Source organism: Myotis yumanensis, unplaced genomic scaffold, assembly GCF_028538775.1.
Source record: "Myotis yumanensis isolate MYYU_CA2020_CCGP unplaced genomic scaffold, mMyoYum1.0.hap1 SCAF_1, whole genome shotgun sequence".
NCBI lineage: Eukaryota > Metazoa > Chordata > Mammalia > Chiroptera > Vespertilionidae > Myotis > Myotis yumanensis.
Genome location: NW_027223752.1, coordinates 100152160 through 100177899, shown reverse-complemented (window position 1 = coordinate 100177899; position 25740 = coordinate 100152160). Strand labels below are relative to the sequence as shown.

At 40.2% G+C, this 25740-nt stretch overlaps 1 protein-coding gene across 4 annotated transcripts in view; it reads right to left on the bottom strand.

Annotated features, from left to right (window-relative positions):
* MINDY3 (MINDY lysine 48 deubiquitinase 3) overlaps positions 1–25740 on the bottom strand; it is a 122071-nt gene that overhangs the window by 30230 nt on the left and 66101 nt on the right. For all 4 annotated transcript variants that reach the window (XM_070428503.1, XM_070428510.1, XM_070428518.1 and 1 more), the window contains one exon: positions 585–657. In XM_070428503.1, coding sequence (XP_070284604.1) covers positions 585–657 — 73 coding nt within the window. The remainder of the gene's footprint in view (positions 1–584; positions 658–25740) is intronic.

Below are 25740 nucleotides of genomic sequence, written 5' to 3'. Positions count from 1 at the left end.
ATTTGTAAAAGTAGTAGAATGGTGGTTATGCTAAGAGAATAGAACTTAATTATTCTCACTATAAAAAAGAAAGATTATTATGTGATATTATAGTGGTGCTAGCTAACACTACTGTAGCAATTTTTTTTGTAGTATATAAGTATGTAAAAGCAACACATTGTATACCTTGCACTTACAGACTGTTACATGTCAATTATATCTCACATAAAAATATTCTGGAAGAGCTGTTTAATAAGTAAATGAAAAAGCATGGAAATGACTTAACTTTTCAAAGAGCTTTTTCAGAAGGTGGTATTTTCCCATTTGACACTGAGTATAAGGAATGAAGATTCAAGTAGCCATAATTCAGTACCCTGAGAAACACGCAAACCTCATACCATGTCAGAACTTGATGAGCACTTAGGTATCCCTTTTTGTTTCCATTTTCACATTTCCAATTTAAAATGTTGAAGAAATGCAACCTACGTTTGATTCAATAACTCAACAACTCTTGTGACTACAACTCAGGTAAATATCAACCTATTTCAAGTGTATAAAGATATAAAACACAGAGTCAATGTTAATAAAATAATAAAATATTTTACCATCTGGGTCATAGGTTTGAAAAACTCGCCTGGCTTGTTCTGAAGGAGCCTCAGGGGCAACCAAAGCCATATCCTGAAAAGATAAACAGCATGATATTCTCTAGTTACAGTACCAGGACATTAAAAATGAAGAGAACAAATACTAAGATAGGACAAAGAAATGATGGCATTTGGAGGTAGAAGACTTCAAGTTATATTTATATCATAGAGTGGTGACTAAATAAATCACAAAATCTCTGGGCCTTAAAAAATGGGAATAATCCTTCAACAATAGAGAACTGTTCTGAGAATGACATTCAAAGCTTTTTATAAAAACACTTAAAGTCTAATATTATATAGGTAATTACTATAAAAATGCAGTCTGTAAAAATTAATGACTTATACATTTGCTTTACATTATAGTCCAAACAAGAAGAAATATTACTTAAATATAACTTATAGTCTAGCTTTCAAATATTTGAAAATTAAATCCAGAGGTATATGCTAGAAAACAATTACATAGCAATGCATTTGAAATTTGTTACTTTAGGGAGCATGCTATATCAAACCTAGCCACAGATCAACAATCAAGTCCTGCATGTCCAGAATTTTAAATTTTCTTAACTCCAAGGAAATACTGGAAAGGCAAAATGACTAGTATTTTTTCCCATACAACTCATTCTCTATCATAACTCATTTCTTTACACAGTAATTCATATTATAATTTACTAGAGGCCCAGTGCACAAAATTCATGCATAGGTAGGGTCCCTAGCGGCTACCGCCGGGGCCGCCAGATGGGGCCTCCCTTCATTCTGCACCACCCCCTGGTGGTCAGTGTATGTCATAGCAAACAATCGAACTCCCAGTCTCCCGGTCAAACTCCCAAGGGGACACTTTGCATATTAGGCTCTTATCTACACTAATAAAAGAGAAACATGGTAATTGGCATACAACCGCTACCCTTTTCATTGGCTAATCAGTGAGCATATGCAAATTAACTGTCAGCCAAGATGGCGGCGGCAGCCAGGCCGGGATCAGCGGAGCCGAGAGGCCTCCGAGAGGCCTCCCGCCCTGGGATCAGCGGAGCCGAGAGGCCTCCCGGCCCCGGAATCAACGGAGCCGAGAGGCCTTCCGGCCCGGAATCAACGGAGCCGAGAGGCCTCCCGCCCGGGGATCGGAGCCAAGAGGCCTCCTGCCCCGGGATCAGCGGAGCCGAGAGGCCTCCCGCCCCGGGATCAGCGGAGCTGAGAGGCCTCCCGCCCCGGTATCAGCAGAGCCTGATGGAAGCCCTGTGTGTTTATGCACCCTGGGGGTGCAGAGGTCCTGTCCTAGGCAGAGGCCTATGGCGAAAATTTCGACTCTGAGAAGCAGCCTATGGGCTGGAAGGCGGCTCCTCTGATGTCAGTGCTGGAGAAGACCATTAAGCAGAAAACTAAAGAAACCGATTTTACATCATTTCCCAGGTGGAGAACAGTTGGCATGTAAGCCCCTGACCAGTGCCCAGCCTCTCCTCTGTCAGTCTACCTCACTCTTAGGTACCATGTTCTTTGTTCTGTCTTAACTGCAACTCACTTTTAAACTAGATTGCTTTTAAAAGAAGACTAAATAAAGTTTCCTTTAAGTTATTTAGGTGGTGCTGGGGCTGCTGGGGCTGCTGGGGGCCTGATAGAAGACACAAACACGCAATGGGGGGCCTGTACCCAGCAGCCCCAAGGCCCGCCACCTTGGTGCTGGGGCTGCTGGGGGTATCAGAGACACAAACCCCCAGGCCCGGCACCCAGCAGACCCAAGGCCTTGGTGGCAGAACTAAGGAGCAGCAAGCCAAGCCGTAGGAAGCAGCAAGCAGGTGGGCAGTAACAAGGGAGGGGTCCCGGACTGCAAGAGGGCACATGCTGGGCTAAGGGCCTCTAGTATATAGATAATGATAAATCAAGACAGTATTCAGTGTTATCTTGGATTCTTCACAAACCTTTACTCCACATATTTAAACTGTTAGGAAATTCTACTATTTAACTGACATGAACCCAGACTCTAGGCTCCAGAAGTTTTCCTGTATTCACAGCTTTAGTTTCAGGCTTTGTCTATATTGTGTTCACTCAGACAAACCTCATCAGAGAACAAATTCTCAAGTATCCCTATTTACCATCTTGAATCTTTTTAAAGATGTTGCGGGTTACAAATAATAAATACAAATTAAAATGCTGTTCCTCTATAGTAATAAATTTTTATTAAAAATGTAGCAATTAACTTTTGTCTTAATCAACCCACCTTTACCTCAGAGATGAAGAAACAAACTGTAAGAATCTATTAGAGTAGTTCTCACCCAGGAGATTAGGTGCCTGAGCACCCATAATATTATGTTCAGCTTACATGGGATTATAAATTAAATGGGGATCAAAACAAGGCAATCTATGCAAGCTCTTCCACATTTTTTATGTATCAAAAAATAAAGTATATTTTACAACATAGTAAGATTTGGTCATGGGTATTTATTTCTCATTTGCTATCCCTTAATAGCAACTTTTAGGTTATCCTTTTCCTGCATTTTCAATATTATTTTGTAAAAAATAGCAAGTCAAATGACATGTTTTCATCTAGCCTAACTTACAATGTCTTTCTGATTTTATGATCCAATCCTTTATTGCTGGATACTTGGACTGTGTCTAATCTTTTGCTATTATAAACAATACTGCACCAAATAAACTTGAACATGTAATTTCATACATGTGTCATTGTATCTGTAAGACAAAGCATCAGAGTAAGCTTGCTAGGTTAAAGGAAGAGTTCATCTATAATTGTGGTAAATATTGCCAGATTCTTGAGTTATGTGTGTTCATTTAACCTATTTTGAACAATATTTCTTTAAAATATATATATATATATTTTATAAAATATATATATATTTTATTGATTTTAGAGAGGAAGAGGGAGAGAGATAGAAACATCAATGATGAGAGAGTTGCCTCCTGCATGCCCCCTACTGGGGATCAAGCCCACAACCCAGGCATGTGCCCTTGACTGGAATCGAACCCAGGACCCTTTAGTCTGCATACCAACGCTCTATCCACTGAGCCAAACCAGCTAGGGCTGAACAATATTTCTTAAAACTCTTTCCCTTTTCTGATATGTGAGGAACATAACCTTAGCTCTATAATTAACTTTATAACAAAGCTAGGATGATAGCATCAGCTCTCAGCTTTAGGGAACAATTATTAATATTGGGATTATTATTATTATTTAGCATCTTTTATCACTTCCAAACCTTAATTGCAATATTTTCTACATTTATTCCACTATAAGCTTTAGGTCCCTTAACTATTTCCATTGCTACTTCTTTTTTCAATTTTTCCCTTTAAGTGACTGTAGGAATTTGTGGATGAACAATGGAACTAAAATTCTGGCTGAGGAAAAGGTGTACAGCTGTGCATGAGATTTTATGCAGAGGGGAATGTATAGGGATACATCTGTTGCATTTCAACCTTCCTTTGTTACCAGTAAGTGATAAGGAAAAGATTGAAATGAGTTTTAAAACATTACTTTGACTTTTCTAAATATTACTTAATAATATGATCTAAATAGAGGGAAAAGGAATATTGTTTTTCTTGGCCAATAAAAGCGAAAAATCTTTTTGAGGGAAGAGGTAGCAGAGAATATAATTGAAACATTACTTTATTCTTATAGAGTGAAGTTATAGGAAATTATCAGTGTTTATAGTTAGGCGAACAAGGGAGATTCCAGTTTTAGCCACAGAAAAAGGTTTACATCAAATGCTCCAGCATTTAAAGATTTCAGAAAATGCAGGAGCACAAAAAAAATTTAAAGTTAACTACCTAATGCCTGTGTCTAAGTTCCAAATGCTACAAATTAAAAATACAATACGCTAATGTAGAAAGGAATTGAAGTAGACTTAATGAAAAGTTCACCGCATATCTCTTGCTCTGGTTATGAAAATATAAAAAGCTTAGGCTTTAAAAAAAATGCTAGTATTCTTATTTGAATAGGCTGTATATGCTGGCCTGATACTTGAAACTTGGGCAAAACTGATGGACCATGATTTAACAAATGCTCATTTAGAGCAGAGGGTGTGTGCATTTTTTTTTTTCTGTAATTGGTGGCTTGATTTGGCCTGTGGCCCATGGTTTGCTGACTCACAATTTAAACAATAAATTATATGTCTACCCAAATGCTCTAACAGTTATTAAACATACCTTCTTTGGGATACACCTGGGGATAAAAAGATGTCTTAACAGGTTCACAAAGAAGCATTTGGCTCTCATCTGAAGGAGAAAATTCTAGCTAGAAGGAACAGAATCGCAAAAGGCAGGGAGATGTGTAGTAGCATAGCATGTGGAGGAACTGAAAGAGTTAAGAGGACCATGAACTGTGTGAGAAAAAGTAGTTAGGAAGAGAAATCAGCTTTAATGAAAGAATGAATTTGATTTTGAACATTCAGAGTCTGGAGGTGATGGTTAAACATCCAAGTAGAGCACATGGAGATATCTTCTTTTTTTTTTCAATTACAGTTGACATTCAATATTATTTTATATTAGTTTCAGGTGTACAGCTTAGTGGTTAGACATTTATGGAGTTACTAAAGGCCCGGTGCATGAAATTCATGCGCGAGTACGGTCCCTAGGCCTGGCCTGCGGTCAGGGCCATCTTCCCCAGCTGCCTGCAGCCAGCCCCGCCCCCTGCTGCCACCAACCCCCAGTTCCCCATTCGCCATCGGGTGATCGGTGCCTGATGGCCCAGGGAAGGGACCAAGGGGTCAGCTGTTCCCACCCACTCACTGGCCCCACCGCTGCTGCGGGTGGCGATCAGGCGATCGGAGCCTGCTGGCTGGGGAAAGGGCCAAGAGGTGGTCAGTGCGCCTCATAGTGACTGGTCCAGCAGTCGTTCTGCCGTTAGGGTCAATTTGCATATTACCCTTTTATTATATAGGATAGAGGCCTGGTGCACGGGTGGGGGCCGGCTGACCTGCCCTGAAGGGGGCCCTGGACTGAGTGGGGGGTTCCCGCTGGGGGGCGGGGCCAGCCTGGGCAAGGGGCCACGGGCAGTTTGCAGGCTAGCCACACCCCGGCTTTGTCAGGAAGGATGTCTGGAATGACGTCCGGAAGACGTCTGGTCTATCCGGTCTAATTAGCATATTACCCTTTCATTAGAATAGATCTTAATGCCTGGCATACGATGAAAATGTCATGGTTTCCAGTTGTATGCTTCTCATAGGCTAGTAGAATTAGGATTTTTGCAGTAGAGATTAAGGCTGAGAACCTACCAGGTAAGATACTGAGACAGATGAAAGTAGATTACTTCAAAGACATCAGAATAGAGTATTTCCAAAAAGAAATTTAGACAACTTATTGGTTGAAGTTTAGAAGTTTGAAACAAACCTGCATGTGAGGAAACAATAAAAAACCTATATGTGAACTACTTAAACAGAAATTTCTTTTTTTCCTCCCAAAATACAAACCAGTAGTATTGGTCAGGTTCCACATCGTAAAACTATCAACGGTAACTGTCATTACTAACAAAGTAAATTGTGTCTTGAATGATTGAAAAAACACCTTGCTTTGCTCCTTAGGTCTCAGTGATATACTAATAGCTATTTGCTAAACTCCTTAGGAATTAACTGTTCTTAACCTACTACTTATTTTAAGGTGTGTTTATATTACAGGGGTGGGGGAAGAGAAAAGTAAGTACGGCATTAAAAAAAAAAAAAAAGATTACAGTGAATTCTAATAAACACATTCCAAAAATTTTCATCTGCATATCAGTAGTCTTCTACATTGATTATTGTGTTGCTTATTTTAGTACTTAGAATGCTTTTTAGATTACTATAGAAAACAATCTCTTAGTTAAAGCTTATTTAAATGTTTGCAGATGAAATAATAAAAACTACAAAACCACTTTCTATTCCCATTAAAGTGTTTAATGTTGAACTTTTAACTTCCTAATTAGATTTAAAATTACAAATTCTAACCCAAATTTTTACCAATTTATTTTACTTAACACTTGGAGTGGGGGAAACGAGTTAAGTCGGCTCGCGTGAATTGCGCGTACTCCGCGGGAGCCGTCTTAACTCGGTTCATAGATTTGCGGTGGAGTGCGGGAAACGTGTAAACTCGGGCCGATTGTAACTGCGTATTACCAAATATTTGTTTGTTTGCCGTTCACAAAGATACCTACCTGCGTATGCGAACCGTTTCATACCCATTGGGGTAATAGGTATCATAAAAATCCCTGATTTTGCGCGGGAAACCTAAATAATTGCCCGCGCCATCTTATATTTTGGCGGGAAATTCACCCCACACCGGAGTGTTAAGCACTTCTGAACAAGGTTCCTGGTTTAAAGATCTGTAGCAGAATGATCCATGTAGCAAATCTGGTGATAAATTAATATTAAATGTTTCATATTTACATAGTAAGATTGAATAGCAAGCATAGAATTCCATTCAATTGAGAGTCCTTTGCAATCTTAAGCAAAATATTTTAGTGAAAATAAAAGTGCTGTATTTTTCTCACTACATATAAAATGATTTAATTATAAAGGATGAAGTAAAATAAAACTTTCATGTAATAACTGTGTAAGTGTGAAAAACAATATGAAGAAGAGGATTCTAACCCTCACATTTCCCACTTCCAAGGCTTAACACAGCAAGAACTTTTAGATTACATATTTAATATATTTTCACCATATAAATATCCACACACCCATAATGTTTTAAATATTGTCAAGCTTATTAGATGGTACAGAATGATCCAGTCTGTACATTTAAGTTCACAATCTAATAAAAGAGAGAAAAAAATATGCTACTATATGCTTATTTCCATGAATGGTATTAAAATTATTTTAAGAAAATTACCTTCTAATAAAAAGTTAAACATATATTAACCCCCCACCCTAAAAAAACTGTTGGGCTATAAATAAAGATTCCAATTATGTAATTCCAAGTTATCTAAGTCAGCAAGGATGCTTTAAGCATTTTCTATTTTTCATCACTAATCGCAGTACTTAGAAGAAATTTTCAATATGTATTTTACCTGAAACTCTTTTAGGTACCTGACTAGGAAAAGATCTTAACATAAGAGTCAAATATTTAAACACTTTTATTTAGCTATTTAAACTCTGACTTACCATCAAAATTATTGTTATACTATAAGTAGTTCTCCACATTATTCGAATATAACCAGAAGCTTTTATCAGAGGAATGCTAGAGCAAACAATTTCAAATCAGTCAATTTACTTACTGGTCAACAGGGATTGCTAGACAATATAGCTTTTAAAATTATCTAGCCTCGGCCAATTTTCCTGAATTGGCAAAGTGCTACAGAAGAGAAAGAAAAAAACCCAAGTTGTAATGGGACTATCTAATTACCTACAGTCATGAAACAAATATCTTTTTCATGTAGCTCTGTATGTACTATCAGCATAATTATTCACTGTTCACCATAAACCTTTTAAAATGTGGAAATACTAGCTAACCTTCTAAACGCCTATTGAAATACAAGGAAGGTCTGTATTCAGTTTGTTGGCTAGGTATAAGTAATTCACTACTGGGAAGGTCTTTAAAGTTTATTCATTATACTTTTCATCATTATCAAGAGCAATCTGCTGTCATGAGTAATCAAAAAACCTCTGAGAGCCTTATCTAACTTTAGAAATGATCACACATATATAAATTACATTTTAGCTTGCAGACATTTTATGGTGCTAGGAGCTCTTCCAAAAAAATAAAGTTAGCTAGTACATAACTTACCTTTAAGCTTTAAGTAAAATTTTACTAAATCACTTTATAATGTTTGATTTTGACTCTTTACTAACTATACTTGTGAAAGTAATTTGGGAACTATATCAAACAGATTGTTTTAAACATTACCAAATGTTCTCAAGTATACCATGTTCTTCAGTGCCAGTATTAGACACACAATTCAGTTAATGCCATCAATTCAAAGTAGGTAGGACAGTGGGTTTTTGTCTTACTTTTCTTTTTATTTTTTTAAAATATATATTTTATTGATTTTTTACAGAGAGGGAGGGAGAGGGATAGAGAGCTAGAAACATCGATGAGAGAGAAACATCGACCAGCTGCCTCCTGCACACTCCCCACTGGGGATGTACCCGCAACCAAGGTACATGCTCTTGACCGGAATCGAACCTGGGACCTTTCAGTCCGCAGGCCGATGCTCTATCGACTGAGCCAAACCTGATAGGGCTTTTTCTTACTTTTCCATTATTTGCCAAATAATGTGCAAAAGTCCCAGGCTATCTCCACAACAGCCCATTACTGTGTGGCATCAATTTGTGTTCTATCAGCAGAGAAGTAAAGGTAAAAAATATAAAGCAAAGTCCTTTGAGGTTCTTTCTCCAGAAAAACATAAACTCTAAAGGTACAAGTGGAAATAAGGAAGTAGGAGGAAAAGTCTCCAACAAACGATTTAGCATAATCATTACAATTACTAATACTGATGAATGGACTTCAAACAGTTTACATAAACTATTACTCTCTGGGCATATGAACACCTGCATATTCAAGAAAAAAGATCTGACTTTTATTATTTATTTATTTATTTATTTATTTATTTATTTATTTATATTGATTTTAGAGAGGAAGGGAGAGGGAGAGAGAGATAGAAACATCAATGATGAGAGAGAATCATTAATCAGCTGCCTCCTGCACATCCCCCACTGGGGATTGAGTCCACAACCCAGGCATGTACCCGTCCACGAATCAAACCATGACCTTCTGGTTCATAGGTTGGCATTCAAACCACTGAGCAATGCCAACCAGGCTATCTGACTTTTTTAAATGTTAAAAGTTAGCATTATATAACCATTGGTGTAAAAATCAATCTGATAGTCAGAAAGTGCCTCCTTATTTCTAGTAAAGATGCTTTATATCATTTGAATTCAAACTTTGTTAAATCACCTGAACACAAAGCAACCATGGTGATAAATGATATTATTAATCTAGATTCCTTGCACCTCCCTTCCTTGATTTATATTATCACTGCGTGTTGCTATGGGGCCTGAAGTACCTCTCTGTGGGAAGGGTTTACTTCTTCGATCCACTGATACCAGATTTGGCCCAGTAACTTCTTTTGGCCAGAGCAATGTAAGCAGAAGTGACATCATGCTAGCTCCTAGAAGTTTTAGTGCCATCTGTGGTTTTGCCAGGTGTCTTTCCCTTTCCCCCTCTGCCAGGAGAACCGTACATTACTGTCAGAGGCTGCTCCTTCCGTCCAGGTTTTAGCATGAAAGCACATGGAGCAAACCTGCAGCCAACATGTAAATTAAGAGAGAAATAAATTTTGATGCATGTGTTTGAAGAGGGGGTATGATAGGAGTGGCTATGTCCCAGTATAGGCACAAAGAGGGTGCGCTGTTTGCAGAGAATTTAAATACAACACAGCTGACTTTGTCAAATTCTTTTTTAATCATCGTCAGATGCAGGCAAATCTACACAACTTCCTCCTACCTGGGGTGGACTGCTCTCATTGCCCCTTCTTAAACACTACTGTGTAAACTGCTGAAATTTTACAGTTGTTATTCAAGAAGCTGTCAAAAGGAAATGAAACAATGTTCTGGCAGGAGCTTTATTTTGCTCCATATGCATAATATCTGCTCTTCCTATTCCTAGTTGGCCTACTTTTTCCTCTTGCCTCTTCCCTCATGCTACTCACTGACACTGGTTTTAACAATACAAGCTGCATATAGAGGAATCTCCACATATATGGACTTCACATGTTTCATATGAAAATGAATGCCTAAAAAGACTGAAATTATAGCCCAGACAATACTAGTAATTTAAGTTTTATAGGTTTGGATTAGTATTTTTTTTAATTAAATCTTTATTGCTCAGATTATTACATTTGTTCCTCTTTTTTCCCCCCATAACTCCCCTCCTCCCAGTTCCCGCCCCACCCTCCACCCTCACTCCCCACCCACTGTCTTCATCCATGGGTGCACGATTTTTGTCCAGTCTCTTCCCGCATCTCCCACACCCCTTTCCCCCCCAAGAATAGTTCATTCCCTTCCTATGTCCCTGATTCTATTATAATCACCAGTTCATTCTGTACATCAGATTATTTATTCACTTGATTCTTAGATTCACTTGTTGATAGATGCATATTTGTTGTTCATAATTTGTATCTTTACCTTTTTTTCTTCTTCCTCTTCTTAAAGGATACCTTTCAGCATTTCATATAATACTGGTTTGGTGGTGATAAACTCCTTTAGCTTTTCCTTATCTGTGAAGCTCTTTATATGACCTTCACTTCTGAATGATAGCTTTGCTGGATAAAGTAATCTTGGTTGTAGGTTCTTGGTATTCATCACTTTGAATATTTCTTGCCACTCCCTTCTGGCCTACAAAGTTTCTGTTGAGAAATCAGCTGACAGTCGTATGGGTATTCCCTTGTAGGTAACTGGGTTTCTTTCTCTTGCTGCTTTTAAGATTCTCTCTTTGTCTTTCGATCTTGGCATTTTAATTATGATGTGTCTTGGCGTGGTCCTCTTTAGATTCCTTTTGTTTGGGGTTCGCTGCGCTTCCTGGACCTGTAAGTCTATTTCTTTCACCAGGTGGGGGAAGTTTTCTGTCATTATTTCTTCAAATAGGTTTTCAATATCTTGCTCTCTCTCATCTTCTGGTACCCCTATAATTCTGATGTTGGTACGCTTGAAGCTGTCCCAGAGGCTTCTTACACTATCTTCATATTTTCGGATTCTTTTTTCATTTTGCTTTTCCGGTTGGGTGTTTTTTGCTTCTTCGTATTTCAAATCTTTGACTTGATTCTTGCGCTCCTCTGGTCTGCTGTTGGGTGTCTGTATATTATTCTTTATTTCAGTCAGTGTATGCTTAATTTCTAGCTGGTTCTTTATCACAACATCGAGGGTCTCATTAGATTTCTTATAGATCTCATTAAGCTTATCGGCAGTTTCTAGGAAATTATTGAAAGACCTTAAAAGTGCGGTTTTGAGCTCTATATCCTCCATTTCTGTCATGTTTCTTTGTCTCTGCATTTTTTCATGCTTTCTTGGTGCACCCCCTTGTGGTCTTTGTGCGCAGTCTTGTTGTAGTTAAGCCTTGGTTGTTGTCGGTAATACTGGGGGTGATTTGTCCTCCAGGCTAACTGGCTATGAGAATCAGCTGTGTCTGCAGTGGATGAACTTCTGTGCTGGATCTCTAGGGCGGTGCTAATCTATCGTTTGCCTAAGGCTATCCGGCAAATGCCTCTGTGAAGGGCTTGGTCGGGGCGGGTCCTCGGGGATTTACAGGGCGAGCAGAGCCAGCAGTTATGGCTGCTTTCAGTACCGTCCCCAGGGGCTCTGCCTCTCAGAGTCCCAGCAACCACTGCAAACCTCGGAGAGAAAGCTGCCTTCGAGTTCCAACCGAAGCCAGACAGTCCCGCTTCTCCCATTTGAGTCTGGGTCCCTAGAGACTCACCCGGATCTGGAGCTCAGAGTCTGAGACTCCCTCCCTATTGAAAACAACAACCGCACCCTCAGCCGCCAGTCCTCTCCACATGCACTCCGCACCTTAGTATTTCACTTCAGCACTGCGCCTCCTCTGAGTCTCGGTATGCTATTCTCTTTCCTCCTAGTTGTAGAACTTCCACTCAGCCAGCCTTCCTGTGGTTCTGGATGATGTCCGTTCCGTCTTTTAGTTGTATTTTTGAAGTGGTTGTTCGAGGCAGCAAACTCCGGCATTAACCTATGCTGCCATCTTGGTTTCTCTCTGGTTTGGATTAGTATTAATGGAAAGTGAGAGACAGAGTAACCCTACCTCCCCACCCCCACAACAAGTCTTACCACCTTTTCCACTATTTTAAATAAGGTTTGACTGTGAAAAAATAGTCACAGTACTCAAATTTCTAAAATTCTTTTTTTTTTGCCCTTTTTTATTTTTTTATATTAAATCTTTAGTATTGAGATTATTACAGTTGTTCCTCTTTTTTCCCCCATAGCTCCCATCCACCCGGTTCCCACCCCACCCTCTGCCCTTACCCCCCACCCCCACTGTCCTCATCCATAGGTGTACGATTTTTGTCCAGTCTCTTCCCGCACCCCCCACACCGCTCCCCACCCCCGAGAAATGTCAGTCCACTCCCTTTCTATGCCCCTGATTCTATTCTATATACCAGTTTATTCTGTTCATCAGATTTTTTATTCAATTACTTTTTAGATTCACTTGTTGATAGATGTGTATTTGTTGTTCATAATTTGTATCTTTACCTTTTTCTTCTTCTTCCTCTTTTTAAAGAATACCGTTCAAAATTTCATATAATACTGGTTTGGTGATGATAAACTCCTTTAGGCTTTTTCTTAGCTGTGAAGCTCTTTATCTTACCTTCAATTCTGAACGACAGCTTTGCTGTGTAAAGTAATCTTGGTTGTAGGTTTTTTCTATTCAACACTTTGAATATTTCTTGCCACTCCCTTCTGGCCTGCATAGTTTCTGTTGAGAAATCAGCTGACAGTCGTATGGGTATTCCCTTGTAGGTAACTGACTGTTTTTCTCTTGCTGCTTTTAAGATTCTCTCTTTGTCTTTTGCCATTGGCATTTTAATGATGATGTGTCTTGGTGTGGTCCTCTTTGGATTCCTTTTGTTTGGGGTTCCCTGCACTTCCTGGACTTGTAAGTCTATTTCTTTCACCAGGTAGGGGAAGTTTTCTGTCATTATTTCTTCAAATAGGTTTTCAATATCTTGCTCTGTCTCTTCTTCTGGCACCCCTATAATTCGGATGTTGGTATGCTTGAAGTTGTCCCAGAGGCTCCTTACACTATCTCCATATTTTTGGATTATTTTTTCTTTTTGTTTTTCCGGTTGGGTGTTTTTTGCTTCTTCATATTTCAAATCTTTGACTTGATTCTTGCAATTCTCTAGTCTGCTGTTGGAACTCTGTCTAATATTCTTTATTTCAGTCAGTGTATGCTTAATTTCTAGTTGGTCCTTTTTCATAACCTCAAGGGTCTCACTAAATTTATCGGCGGTTTCTAGAAAATTCTTGAAAAACCTTATAACCGTGGTTTTGAACTCTATATCCAGTAGTTTGCTTTCCTCCATTTCTGTCATTTGTGACCTGTTTCTTTGTCTCTGCATTGTGGCTGCTTCCCTGTGTTGATAGAGTGGCTTTCTGTGCTAGGTGTCCTATAGGGCCCAGTAGCTCAGCCTCTCTAATTACCTGAGGTGGACACTCTTGCTGCACCCCTTTGTGGGCTGTGTGCACGGTGTTGTTGTAGTTAAGCCTTGACTGTAGTTGGTATCCCTGGGAGGAATTGACCTCCAGGCCAATTGGCTGTGAGAATCAGCTGTGTCTGCAGTGGGAGAACTTCTGTGCTGGAGACATCCTTATGGGGAAAGACTTGCTTCAGTGGGGCTTTGGTGCTCACTGACTCTGCCCCCTAAGTGTGTCCCTTTGGATCTGAGGAGTTGTAATCTGGATGGTCCCACTCTGACCACTGGGTACACTGGCACTTGGATCTCTAAGAAGGTGCTAATTTAGCCTCTGCCTGAGGCTACCCAGCAGGAGCTATGGAGAGATCTGCAGATTCCTCCTCTTTGTTTGTGATTTGGAGGTGCCCAGATGAGGCCCAGCTGTGAAGCATGCAAGCTGCTGTGGGGCCTTGGGCCTTCTTTTGGATGTTCTGGGTCTCTGACCCAGCTGCAGTTTGTTAGTTAATTTTAGATTGCAAAGGGCCAGGTCATTCATATGCAAAAACCTCTGTGCACAGCTTGGGTGGGGCGGGGTCTCAGGGAATCAACAGGGCAGAGCAAACAGCTCTGGCTGATCCTCAGCCTGGCCTTAAGAGGCCCCGGGTCTCAGTGTCCCGCAGTAATCACTGCAAGCACATCTGAGAGAAATCCACCCTTGAGTTCCACCCGATGCCAGACAGTCCAGTTTCTCCCTGTATGAGTCTGGGTCCCCAAAGACTAGCCCGGAACTGGAGTTCAGAGCGGGAGCGTGTGTCTCCCTCCCGATTGAAAAAGACAACCGCGTCCTCAGTTGCCAGCCCTTTCCGCGGGAGCCTCCGTACCTCTGCACTTTACTTCTGCACCTCCTCTGAGTCTCAGTGTGCTTTTCTCTTTCCTTCTAGTTGTAGAATTTCCACTCAGCCAGCCTTCCTGTGGTTCTGGATGATGTCCGTTTTGTCTTTTAGTTGTATTTTTGAAGTGGTTGTGCAAGGCAGCAATTTCAGGTGTTTACATATGCCGCCATCTTGGTTTCTCCTCAAATTTCTAATATTCTTAAGTTTTATCATAGCATTACAGGGAAGTTCTTACTGTTCATTAAGATGGTTTTCTACTTCTATGAATATGCTGCACATTCATACCTTGAATATCCCTGTTTAGCCTTTCATATCAAGATACACACACAAACATAGTATAGTGAAGATGGTTTGGGAATAAATGATTATCTTATCTGGTCCTATATCTGATCCCAACCTCTGCTTCCCTCTTAATCTTCTAGCACAACCAGTATGGTTCAGCCATACTGAACCAATTACTATTCTCCACATGTAGTATGAACTTTCACATTCCACATCTCTCATCTTTTTGCTTCATCTTTTTCCAATCCTAAAAGTTACCATATCCTTTAATTCAAGTATCATCTATCTCCTCTGTACCCACCTTTCCCTCTTCCAGTCTCTATTCCACCCTAGTAAAATGACTTGTTTCCTAAGGGACAGAAGTAAGTAAAAGCTCAGGAGTCAGAAGATTTGAGCTTTAAAATTGGCCAAAGTACTCACTAGTATATAACTGGAGATGTTATTTTTCACTGGCACCAGACTATAAAATGTAGATGGAAATAGTACTTACCTCAGAGGGTGGCTTTCAGGATTAAATGAGGAATGCATGTAAAATGCTTAGCATAGAGTCTGACACACAGAAAACACTCAGTAAATGTAAACAGTAAGCTATTACAATGTATTATTAATCTCTGTATTTCAAAAGTACTTAGCACAATGCCTAATGTTTACTATACTTAGTACTGTGGAAAACAGATGAGTTAGGGAGTACCACTGAACACAAAATGGTAAGAAGCTGGAAGAAAGAATAGGAGCAAGAAGGGAGAAAGAGAATCAGCAGTCATTACATGAAAAATATCAAGGCTGGACCATGAGTGCTGAGCAGGACTTTGATCAGCACATTCTGGGCTGAGGATAAATATACAAAAGCACAGAAAAATAAAATCATTAACTGTTAACACTTACTATCATATATTAAATATATTATGTGAGGTCTTTTGCCCTATTCTGCAATCAACTCTATTTGCTACAATTATTTTTATCAATTATAGAAAGAGTGCTGGAGGTATGAACTTATCAATACTGATTCTAATTAAAACTCACAGACTTTACTCAAGATAGGCCCTTCTATCAGTGACATTTCACCTTGTTTACACAATTATTTGAGTTCTACTATAACAAAAAAACTATAAGAAACAAACTCAAAGGCAAAAACTACTTTCAGTAAGCAGGTTGACATCACTGACATGATTGAGATAACTAAGAAAAAAGAAAATTTATAAAAACCAGATACAGAAATAGCTGCATGAGAGCACTCAGAATAGCAGAAAAGAGCAATTAATAAAAGCAATTAGTTTTCACTTTAAGGAGTCAAGAGTATACTACATATTGATCCTTTCTCATTATAATAATTAGAAATGAAAATAGTTTAAGTCTTATCATGATAATCACTGGCATAATCCTAGACATCTGATCATGGTTTACTAAGCAGTTAGGAAACAATTTGTGGGTAAAAATTCACAGGTTTTTTAATAATTCAAATAATTGAAAATTGTTAGTCTATGTAGACTTCTACCCAAACTTTACAAGTAGTTCAAATAACAGAAGATTAATGGTAGGGTCCTTTGTCTGAAGTTGCTATTTTAGGTTTGAAGATAGTTGTTAAAAGTCACATGACAAGTTTATGATTTAAGCTATAAAAACAAGTACTTTAGCTTCTTAAATTAATTTTTTATAGTAGATAAGGCATGAAATCTAAACAGATGAACAAACTAAAATTTAGTTAACATAAATAACTAACATGCATTAAAATATAGGAAAACTCTATTATAAAATGCCCAGCTGTGAATTTAATTGTATTCCAATTCACTTTTACCTAACAAAGATAGAGGTGAATTTTCTTTATATCAAGTAAAACCTATAAAGCATCATTCTACTTCATTTCCTTAAAATTGTGCTTACTTTATTTAAAATGTGTTACTGGTAAAATAGAAGTGTCCGATTTTTAAACACCTAAAAAAAGATCTCTAACACTTACTAGCAGTAGTCTTCCTAATGTTACACCAAAGAGCAATACAGAAAAGAACTCTATTCAGACTCCCAGTAACAGATACCACAGTAAGAACAGTCAGCTCACTAAGGAACAGTTAAATGTTTTGTTTCTCCTTCACTTTAAATTCTGTTTCTTTATATATTTTTGCATTTAAATAGTAATGTGTTCTCATGTGTTCTTACCTGAAAGGAAAACCTGCTTTATCATAGGGAGGGTCAAAGGTGACACTCTGCACACACTTACAAAGAGTTCTTTTATAACCATAAAAGAGAATAAAAAAGGATGTAAAGTTCATCTACCCAACTTCAAAAGAAAGTCTGAACCAGATTACCAAGGAAATTAGTCACTGATCTTCTGAAGATGAAACTAGATGCTATAGATAGGTTCCAACTATTTTCATATTGGATTAGCCACTGTCACCCCACACTGATTCAAATGCACAATAAAAAAAAAGGCAAATCTATTTTGCCTACCACTTTATACATATAATTCTATTACTATTAATATCATATTTATACTTTCAAAATTTAAAGCCCTCATCTTAAATTTGCATTAAAATTAATTTCATAATTAGTTCCAATTCAAGAGGAAATTACAAAAGTGACCCAAATAATTTATTCTTAAAACCAAAATATAACAAACGAAGACAAAAAAGGGAAGGCAATTAAAAAAGATAAATACAGGTTTTAGATTCTTTAACCATTTTGTCTCAAAATAATTCCTTTAACCTATGCAGTAGGTTTGCAAGTTTTTAACTAAGCCCATCAAAAGCACCATGGAACAATTTCTGAAGACACTGCCCATGCTCACAGGGTACTCTCTCTCCCAGTGTGCAGATCTGAAGTTTTATTCTGCCATAGCTCAGATGGCCTGCTTAAAAAATTCCCCTTCTTTGAACAGGTTCATGTACCTACTGCTTTTTACCTCACCCATATCCTCTTTTTAAAAGTTTCTGTGAGACACCTGCTGCTTGATAACTCTGACGTCCTATAAGGTCTCTGTAGTTAAATTCTGTGCTATTTCCCCTCAATAATAAGTATAAAACTCCCATTTACATAGAGTAACTTATAAGTATTTCTTTCAACCATAATCCCTAAGATACGTATGTCAAAGAGTACAATATCAGTTTAGTTGTTTCACAGATACAGATGCGTGATGAGAAATAAGATCACTTTGGCCCAGCCGGCGTGACTCAGTGGTTGAGTGTTGACCTATGAACCAGAAAGTCAAAGTTCAATTTCTGGTCAGGGCATAGGCCCAGGTTGCGGGCTCGATCCCCAGTGTGGGGCATGCAGGAAGCAGCCAATTAATGATTCTCTTTCATCATTGATGTTTCTATCTGTCTCTCCCTCTCCCTTCTTCTCTGAAAAGATCACTTTGTGTTAGATAGAAAACTAAGATGATTTATAAAACATGGTAGTTAAATTTAAACACTTAAAGAAGGTAAGATAAAGAAGATGGTTATAGATGACTGAAGTTTTACAACCTGTCCATAAAATTTTATTATTAAATTTATTTTTATCATTCATTTTCAAATAAAACTGAATTGTGAAAAACCTCTTCTAATACTACAAAATGTGTTCAGTGAGTTTCCATGGGTCAGGAAGAGGGTTCCAATAAAAGTGAAAAGTTAAGTCCTGAGCCACTGGGTATCTCAAATAAGAAATAACTTTATTAAGTAAATATTTTGGCACTCAAATTGAAAATCATGAAGCTAACAACTCTTTTATAGTTACATAGAGTCCTGAAAGTTAACTGTTCATCTCAAAAGAAAAAACCAAAACAGATAGGTAAGAAGTTATTTCATTAAATAGAAACTATTTTTTTATTTACCATCAAACTATGAACATAAACCTTAAATATTACAGAGTATATAGTATGACTGCTTATTTACAAACTAGAGGCCCAAGGCACAATATTCATACATGAATAGGGTCCCTAGGCCTGGCCGGTGATCAGAGCTGATCGGGGCCTTCCGGCTGCTGGCCAGGACCTTCCTTCATTCCACACCGGCCCCTGGTGGTCAGTGTACGTCATAGCAAGAGATGGAACTCCTGGTTGGTAGAACTCCTGAGGGGACAATTTGCATATCAGCCTTTCATTATATAGGATACTCATCAAACTTGTTTTTATTCATTAATCTGGAGAAAGAATCTGTATGTATGTATGCTTAAGTTGATTAGGTAGAAGAGCAAAAATTAGTTCTTCTGTTTTTACCTCCAGATAGGAATATTACATGCATTAACTGCTATTTCTTGATCTACTGAATTCTTATGTCCTAGAACAAGTTAGTACTATTAAGCCCCTTGTCCCCTTTATTAAATACAAACATAGTTATATCAAATTTTTTGTTGAGATAAATCTTTCCTCAGTGCTTTCTGAAATTTATTTGTTCAACAAAGACTTACTGAGCACTAACACTGCCTGGCACTGTTCTAGGCATTGGGAAAGAGAAAGAAATAAAACATACAAAAACTTACCTACTGAGACACACAGATAACATATAAAACAAATGAGCAAAATATATACTATGTGCATATTTTCCAGAATATATTAAAAACCCCTACAATTCAATAACAAAAAGACAAACAAACCAGTTATAAAATGGGCAAAGAATCTGAATAGATTAGTTCTCCAAAGATGATACAGAAATGGCCAAAAACATATAACAAGGTGGTCAAAGCCACAATGACCACTTAACATGCAGTAGGATGGTGGTGGTAATAATAATCATCCTACCTAATAAAAGCTTAAAATGCTAATCGTCCGATTGTCCAGTTGGCCATTCAACCAATCAAAGCGTAGTATGCTAATGATATGCTAAGGCTACTCAACTGCTCACTATGACATGCATTGACCACCAGGAGGCAGACAGTCGACCAGTCACTATGATGTGCACTGAACACCAGGGGACAGACGGTCCGATCAATAGGTTATCTTGCTGCTGGGGTCCGGCCGATTAGGCTGAGCGAGATGGGCCAGACATGCCCTGGAGCCCTCCTGTGGCCCCTCTCTGGCTGGCCAACCTCCCATGTCCCTCCCGACCCCAACTGTGCACTTGTGGGGTCCCTCGACCTGGCCTGCACCCTCTGGGACCCCTCGGGGAATGTCGAAGAGCCGGTTTTGGCCTGATGGCGGAACAACTGGTCACTATGATGCACACTGACCACCAGAGGGCAGATGCTTAACACAGGAGCTGCCCCCTGGTGGTCAGTGCACTCCCACAAGGGGAACGTCACTCAGCCAGAAGCCGGCCTAACAGCTGGCGAGTGTAGCAGCAGTGGCGGGAGCCTCTCCTGCCTCCACGGCAGCACTAAGGATGACCAACTGCCGGCTTAGGCCTGCTCCCCATGGGCCTAAGCCATCAGTCGGACATCCCCCGAGGGCTCCTGGACTGCAAGAGGGTGCAGGCCAAGCTGAGGGACCACCCCCCGCTGAGTGCACGAATTTTGTGCACTGGGCCTCTAGTAATAATTATAATAGTGTTAGCAAAGATGTGGAAAACTTGGAACCCTTGCATGTTGCTGGTGGGAATATGAAATGATACAACTGCTGAAACAGTTTGGTGGTTCTTCAAAAAAGTAAAACCCAGAATTGCCATATGACCCAGCATTTCCAGTTCTAGGTATATACTCAAAAGAACTCAAAACTGGGACTCAAGCATGTGCTTGTGTAGGAATGTTCACAGCAGCACAATCACAATAGCCAAAAGGTGAAAACAAAGCAAATGTCCACTAATTGATGAATGGACAAATAAATTGTGTTATCTATAATAATAAAAGCATAATATACTAAATAGACCGGACATCTTTCCAGACGACCTTCCAGATGAAGCCGGGGCTGCAAGGGAAGCCCGGGTTCCAGGTGCCTGCTGGCAGTGGGAGGGTAGTCTGGGTCCCGAGTGCCAGAGGGAAGCCGGTACTGGCAGCACCAAGAAGAAGGAAGGCCTACTCTTGCATGAATTTCGTGCATCGGGCCTTCAGTATGCATATAATGGAGTATGCATATAATGGAGTATCAGCCATGAAAGGAATGAAGTACTGATACATGCTACAATGAGGATGAACCACAAAAACATACTCAATGAAAGAATCCAGACACAAAGGTCACATATTTTATGATTATATTTATATAAAATATCCGGTAGAGGTAAATTCATAGAGATTAAAAGCAAATTGGTAGTTGCTGGGGCTCCAGAGAGGAAATAGGAAGTAACTGCTTAATGGATATGGGTTATTATTTTAGGGTGATGAGAATGTTTTGGATGAGAATGTAGATACAGGTGGTGGTTACACAATACTGTGAATATACTAAAAGTCACTAAACTGTTCATGTGAAAAAGTTAATTTTATGAGAATTTCAACTCAATTTTTAAAATACATACTAGAGCCGTAGCCGGTTTGGCTCAGTGGATAGAGCATCAGCCTGCGGACTGGAAGGTCCCGGGTTCGATTCCGGTCAGGGGCATGTGCCTCGGTTGCGGGCACATCCCCAGTAGGAGGTGTGCAGGAGGCGGCTGATCGATGTTTCTCTCTCATCAATGTTTCTGACTCTCTGTCCCTCTCCCTTCCTCTCTGTAGAAAACCAATAAAATATATATTTAAAAAAATAAATAAATAAATAAATAAATAAATAAAATAAAATACATACTAGAGAGAGAAAGAAAGAGAAGGAGAGGGGAGGGGAGGGAGAAACATCTGTATGAGAAAGATTGATCTGTTGCCTCCCATACACACCCCGACCAGGGATCCAATCTGTAACCTAGGTATGTGCCCTAACTGGGAATAGAACCCACAACCTCTTGATGTATAGGACGATGCTCCAACCAACTGAGCCACTCAGCCAGAACAAGGGGGTTAAAATTTTAGAAAAGATGGGCAGGGAAGGCCTCACTAACGAGGTGACATTAGATTATTGATCCAAAGGAAAGAATCTTTTATACAAACATCTGAGGCAAGATCATTTTAAGCAAAGTGAACATTGCCTCGTTTTTGAGGCAGAGGAAAGGCCAGTGTGGCCAAGAAAGCTAGTATGTGGAGAAGTAATAGGAAATAAGAATACAGAGGAAATAGGGAATCCAATGAGGTGAGGGAAGGACTAGTAGGTTATTCCAAGAACTCTGCTTTAATTCTTAGTAAAAGGGGAACTAATATCAGGTTTTGAGCAGAACAGTGACATAAAGTTTTGGGGTCATTTTAATTGCTGAAATGAGAAGATACTAAAGCCTCCAAAAAGGGCAACAGCATGGTTATCAGTTAGAAACTATTGCAACAAGCTAGAGGGAGATTTCTCTAATTTGTCTTGCGATTCTTTCAGTAAATTTTCAGTTTCTCTTTTTTCTTAATTTTTTTTTCTCAGAGCCTCCATAGTTTTATGGATATATTAACTTCTCCTAGGTTTTTTTGTGGGGTTTTTTTAAGTTTTCATTTGATCCCTGCACTGTCCTACAATATCTACATTCTTTTGAGTTCATTTTCCCCTATTTGTTCTGACTCTGTTTTTCATGGAAGCATTCCTCAAATGTCTGGTGACCCTTGGTGTTCTGCTAATATTTGAGAAACTAAAAGGCATTATCTTTGTGAGCAGGACTTGTAAACCTCACTGTAGGGATTATTTGGCTGAACTATTCCCAAACTGTAGTATCTCAATCTTTCCTCTTGACCTGGTCGGTGTGCCCAAAGAAGAATAAATCATGGGTACATCCTACAATAGCAAAGCTACTGAGTTCTTTCTGAGGCTTGAAGATCTAATCAGTAAAAACACAGGTCATGAGACCTCTCTAACTCTTATCTCTCCGATGCAATCTATCACCAAATCTTGTCAGTTTAACTCGATTAAGTCTCTCAAATGTATGTGCTTCTATCCATCTCTACCAACATTACCATATTCTTTGCTTACCTCAAAAACTAAAGAAGTCTTGTTTACCCACTCTAAGTTATCCTTCAATATGTCTGTTTTCCAGAATTAGCTAGAGTGATCTTTCCAAAATGCAAATTTAAAACCATTCCCTTCCTTCCCATCTACCCCCAACCTATTCCCCCCACCAATTTTTGAAAAATCTAGGGGCTATCATTACTCTTAGAATAGAGTTGCAGGGCCTGCCTACTTTTGCAGCCTCATCTTTCACCTGACCCCCTGAATGCTTAGTGCCCCAGCTCTTCTTTATTCACACCATGCTAGTACTCCATCTTTCTGCAGCTGTTTGCTCCAAATACTTCCCATATAGGGAAAGTTCTTTTTTCCCTCTTCCCATAGTTTAATCAGATGCCTCAATGCTCATTTTAAACACCTGTTCTTCAAGGAAACATTCCTAATCTTCTAAAACTAGGATATATTATTATGGCTTGAATACAAAATGCCTGCATATTTACATAGCTGAATTAACACTATTCCTTGCATTAACCTTCTGTCTTCTGCTGTTTTGACAATAGAATCATCTACACTAATAAAAGAGAAACATGGTAATTGGCATACGACCGCTACCCTTCCCACTGGCTAATCAGCATATCCTTATGCAAATTAACTGTCAGCCAAGATGGCGGCCGGCAGCCATGCACTGAAGCGAGCAGGGAGGCTTGCTCCCTCCAGGGACTGCAGACTCCAACGTTCCCCACCTCACTTGCCGGCCTCTCAACTGCAACTCTAAGCAACTATTACTATGTTGCAAATAAGAAGCTAAACAAAACTGGCTTTCAGTCAGCCCTGGACCGCAACATTGTATCCGTGTTTTCAGCAGCGAGGCCTCAGAGCTAAAGCTGGCCCAGAATAAAAAAAAAAAAAAAAGAAAACAAGGAGTGGTTGGGAGCTTTTAGTCAACTGCCAGCGGGAAAACAGCCCTCAGCCCCTCAGCCAGCCTGGCCAGGCACCCCAGTGGGGACCCCCACCCTGATCCAGGACACCCTTCAGGGCAACCCATGCACCAGGCCTCTATCCTATATAGTAAAGGGTAATATGCCTCCCGGCACCGGGATCAGCGGAGCAGCGAGGCTCCCGGCACTGGGATCAGCGTGACAGGGGGCAGCGCCCAAACCTCCTGATCAGCCCTGCTCTGTGCCTGATAGGGGGGAGCTCCCCAATCCCCTGATTGCCCTGCGGCTCTGTGTGTGACAGGGTGCAGTGCACCAACCCTCTGCCCCCACGGGCCCTGCTGTGTGTGTGACAGGGTAGAACCATAACCTCTCCATCGGCCCTGCCCTGAGTGTGACAGGGTGCGGCGCCCCAACCCCCTGATCCGCCCTGCTCTGTGTGTGACAGGGGGCGGTGTCCCAGCTCCCCTATCAGCCCTACTCTGTGAGTGACAGCGGGGAGCTCCTCAACCCCCTGATGGGCCCTGCTCTGTGAGTGACAGGGGGCAGCGCCCCAACCCCCCTGATGGACCCTGCTCTGTTAGTGACAGGGGGCGGCGCCCCAACCCCCTGATTGGCCCTGCTCTGTGAGTGACAGGGGGCAGCGCCCCAACCCCCTGATCGGCCCTGCTCTGTGCGTGACGGGGTGGCGCCGCAACCTCCCCATTGACCCTGCCTTGAGTGTAACAGGGGGCGGTGCCCCAACCCCCCAATCAGTCTATCCTGAGCGTGACTGAGGGTGGCATTGCAACCTCCCGATCCGCCCTGCTCTGTGCATGACGGGGCGGCGCCCCAACTCCCCAATCGGCCCTGCTCTGAGCCTGACCGGGGCTGCACCTAGGGATTGGGCCTGCCCTCTGCCACCCGGGAGCAGGCCTAAGCCAGCAGGTCGTTATCTCCCGAGGGGTCCCAGACTGTGAGAGGGCACAGGCCGGGCTGGGCCCCCCCCCCCCCCCCAGTGCACAAATTTTTGTGCACCGGGCCTCTAGTCCTATATAATAAAAGGCTAATATGTAAATTGCTCCTACAGGCGGGAGTTCGACCAACCGGGAGTTAGACGTGCGCTGACCACCAGGGGACGGCATGAAACATAGTAGGCATCAGCAATGTGGCGTTGGCAGCAGTGGGCAGCAGTAGAGGCGCTGCTGGCCTAGATGGGCCCCAACGAAAGCAGGACCACGGTGGGATGGTGGAGCAGGTGAGCAGGCGGCGCCAGGCCAACGAGGGTGCGATGGGAGGCCCTAGCTGGCAGCCGGGGGAAGGGAGGCCCTGGCCAACAGCTGGCAGCCGCTAAGGACCCTACCCGTGCATGAATGTCATGCACTGGGCCTCTAGTTTCTTAAATATCAATCATAAAATTTAAGATTTAAAATATTTTCATATTATTATCTTTTACATTTGAAACAAAGTTTCACAGAATTTATTAGTTTTCTTAATGCTAAAGAATAGGGTTGGAGATAAAATAATTGGCTTAAAAATTTGATTTTCTTATCTGGAAATTTATAACACTTAATACAAAAATTAGTCAAATAGACTCATTCAGGAATTAGAAGTTGCTCAGTTTCCATAGTTTAAATGATGCTTTTAACTTCTTCCTCTCCACTTTTAAGAGGGAAACAAACAGCAAAAGCTTTCAGACTAAATGTAACATATGAGTCTGTACTTTAACTTGTATTTTATAGCTTTCCCTGTTTAAATAAAAAAGTAAGTACATATAACTTTCTCTAAATCCACAGCTGGACTTTTACCAGCACAATAAAAGTAAATACAGGAATAAATAAGAAAATAGACCCACAAAATTCAGCATTGTCATTTCAGTCTTTGCTATAATTTATTCTATTCATAATTCTTACAGATATAAATAAACTTATATTAGCAAGTACAAGCTGAAAAAAAACATGGAGTAATAAAAAGCGCACTCAAATTAAAAAACCTCAAAAACACAATTATATCTTTTCCCTTTCAGGCCAACATCTAGCAACTCTCTCTAGGAATACCAGAAAGGTTTAGTAAATGTTTATAGAATGAA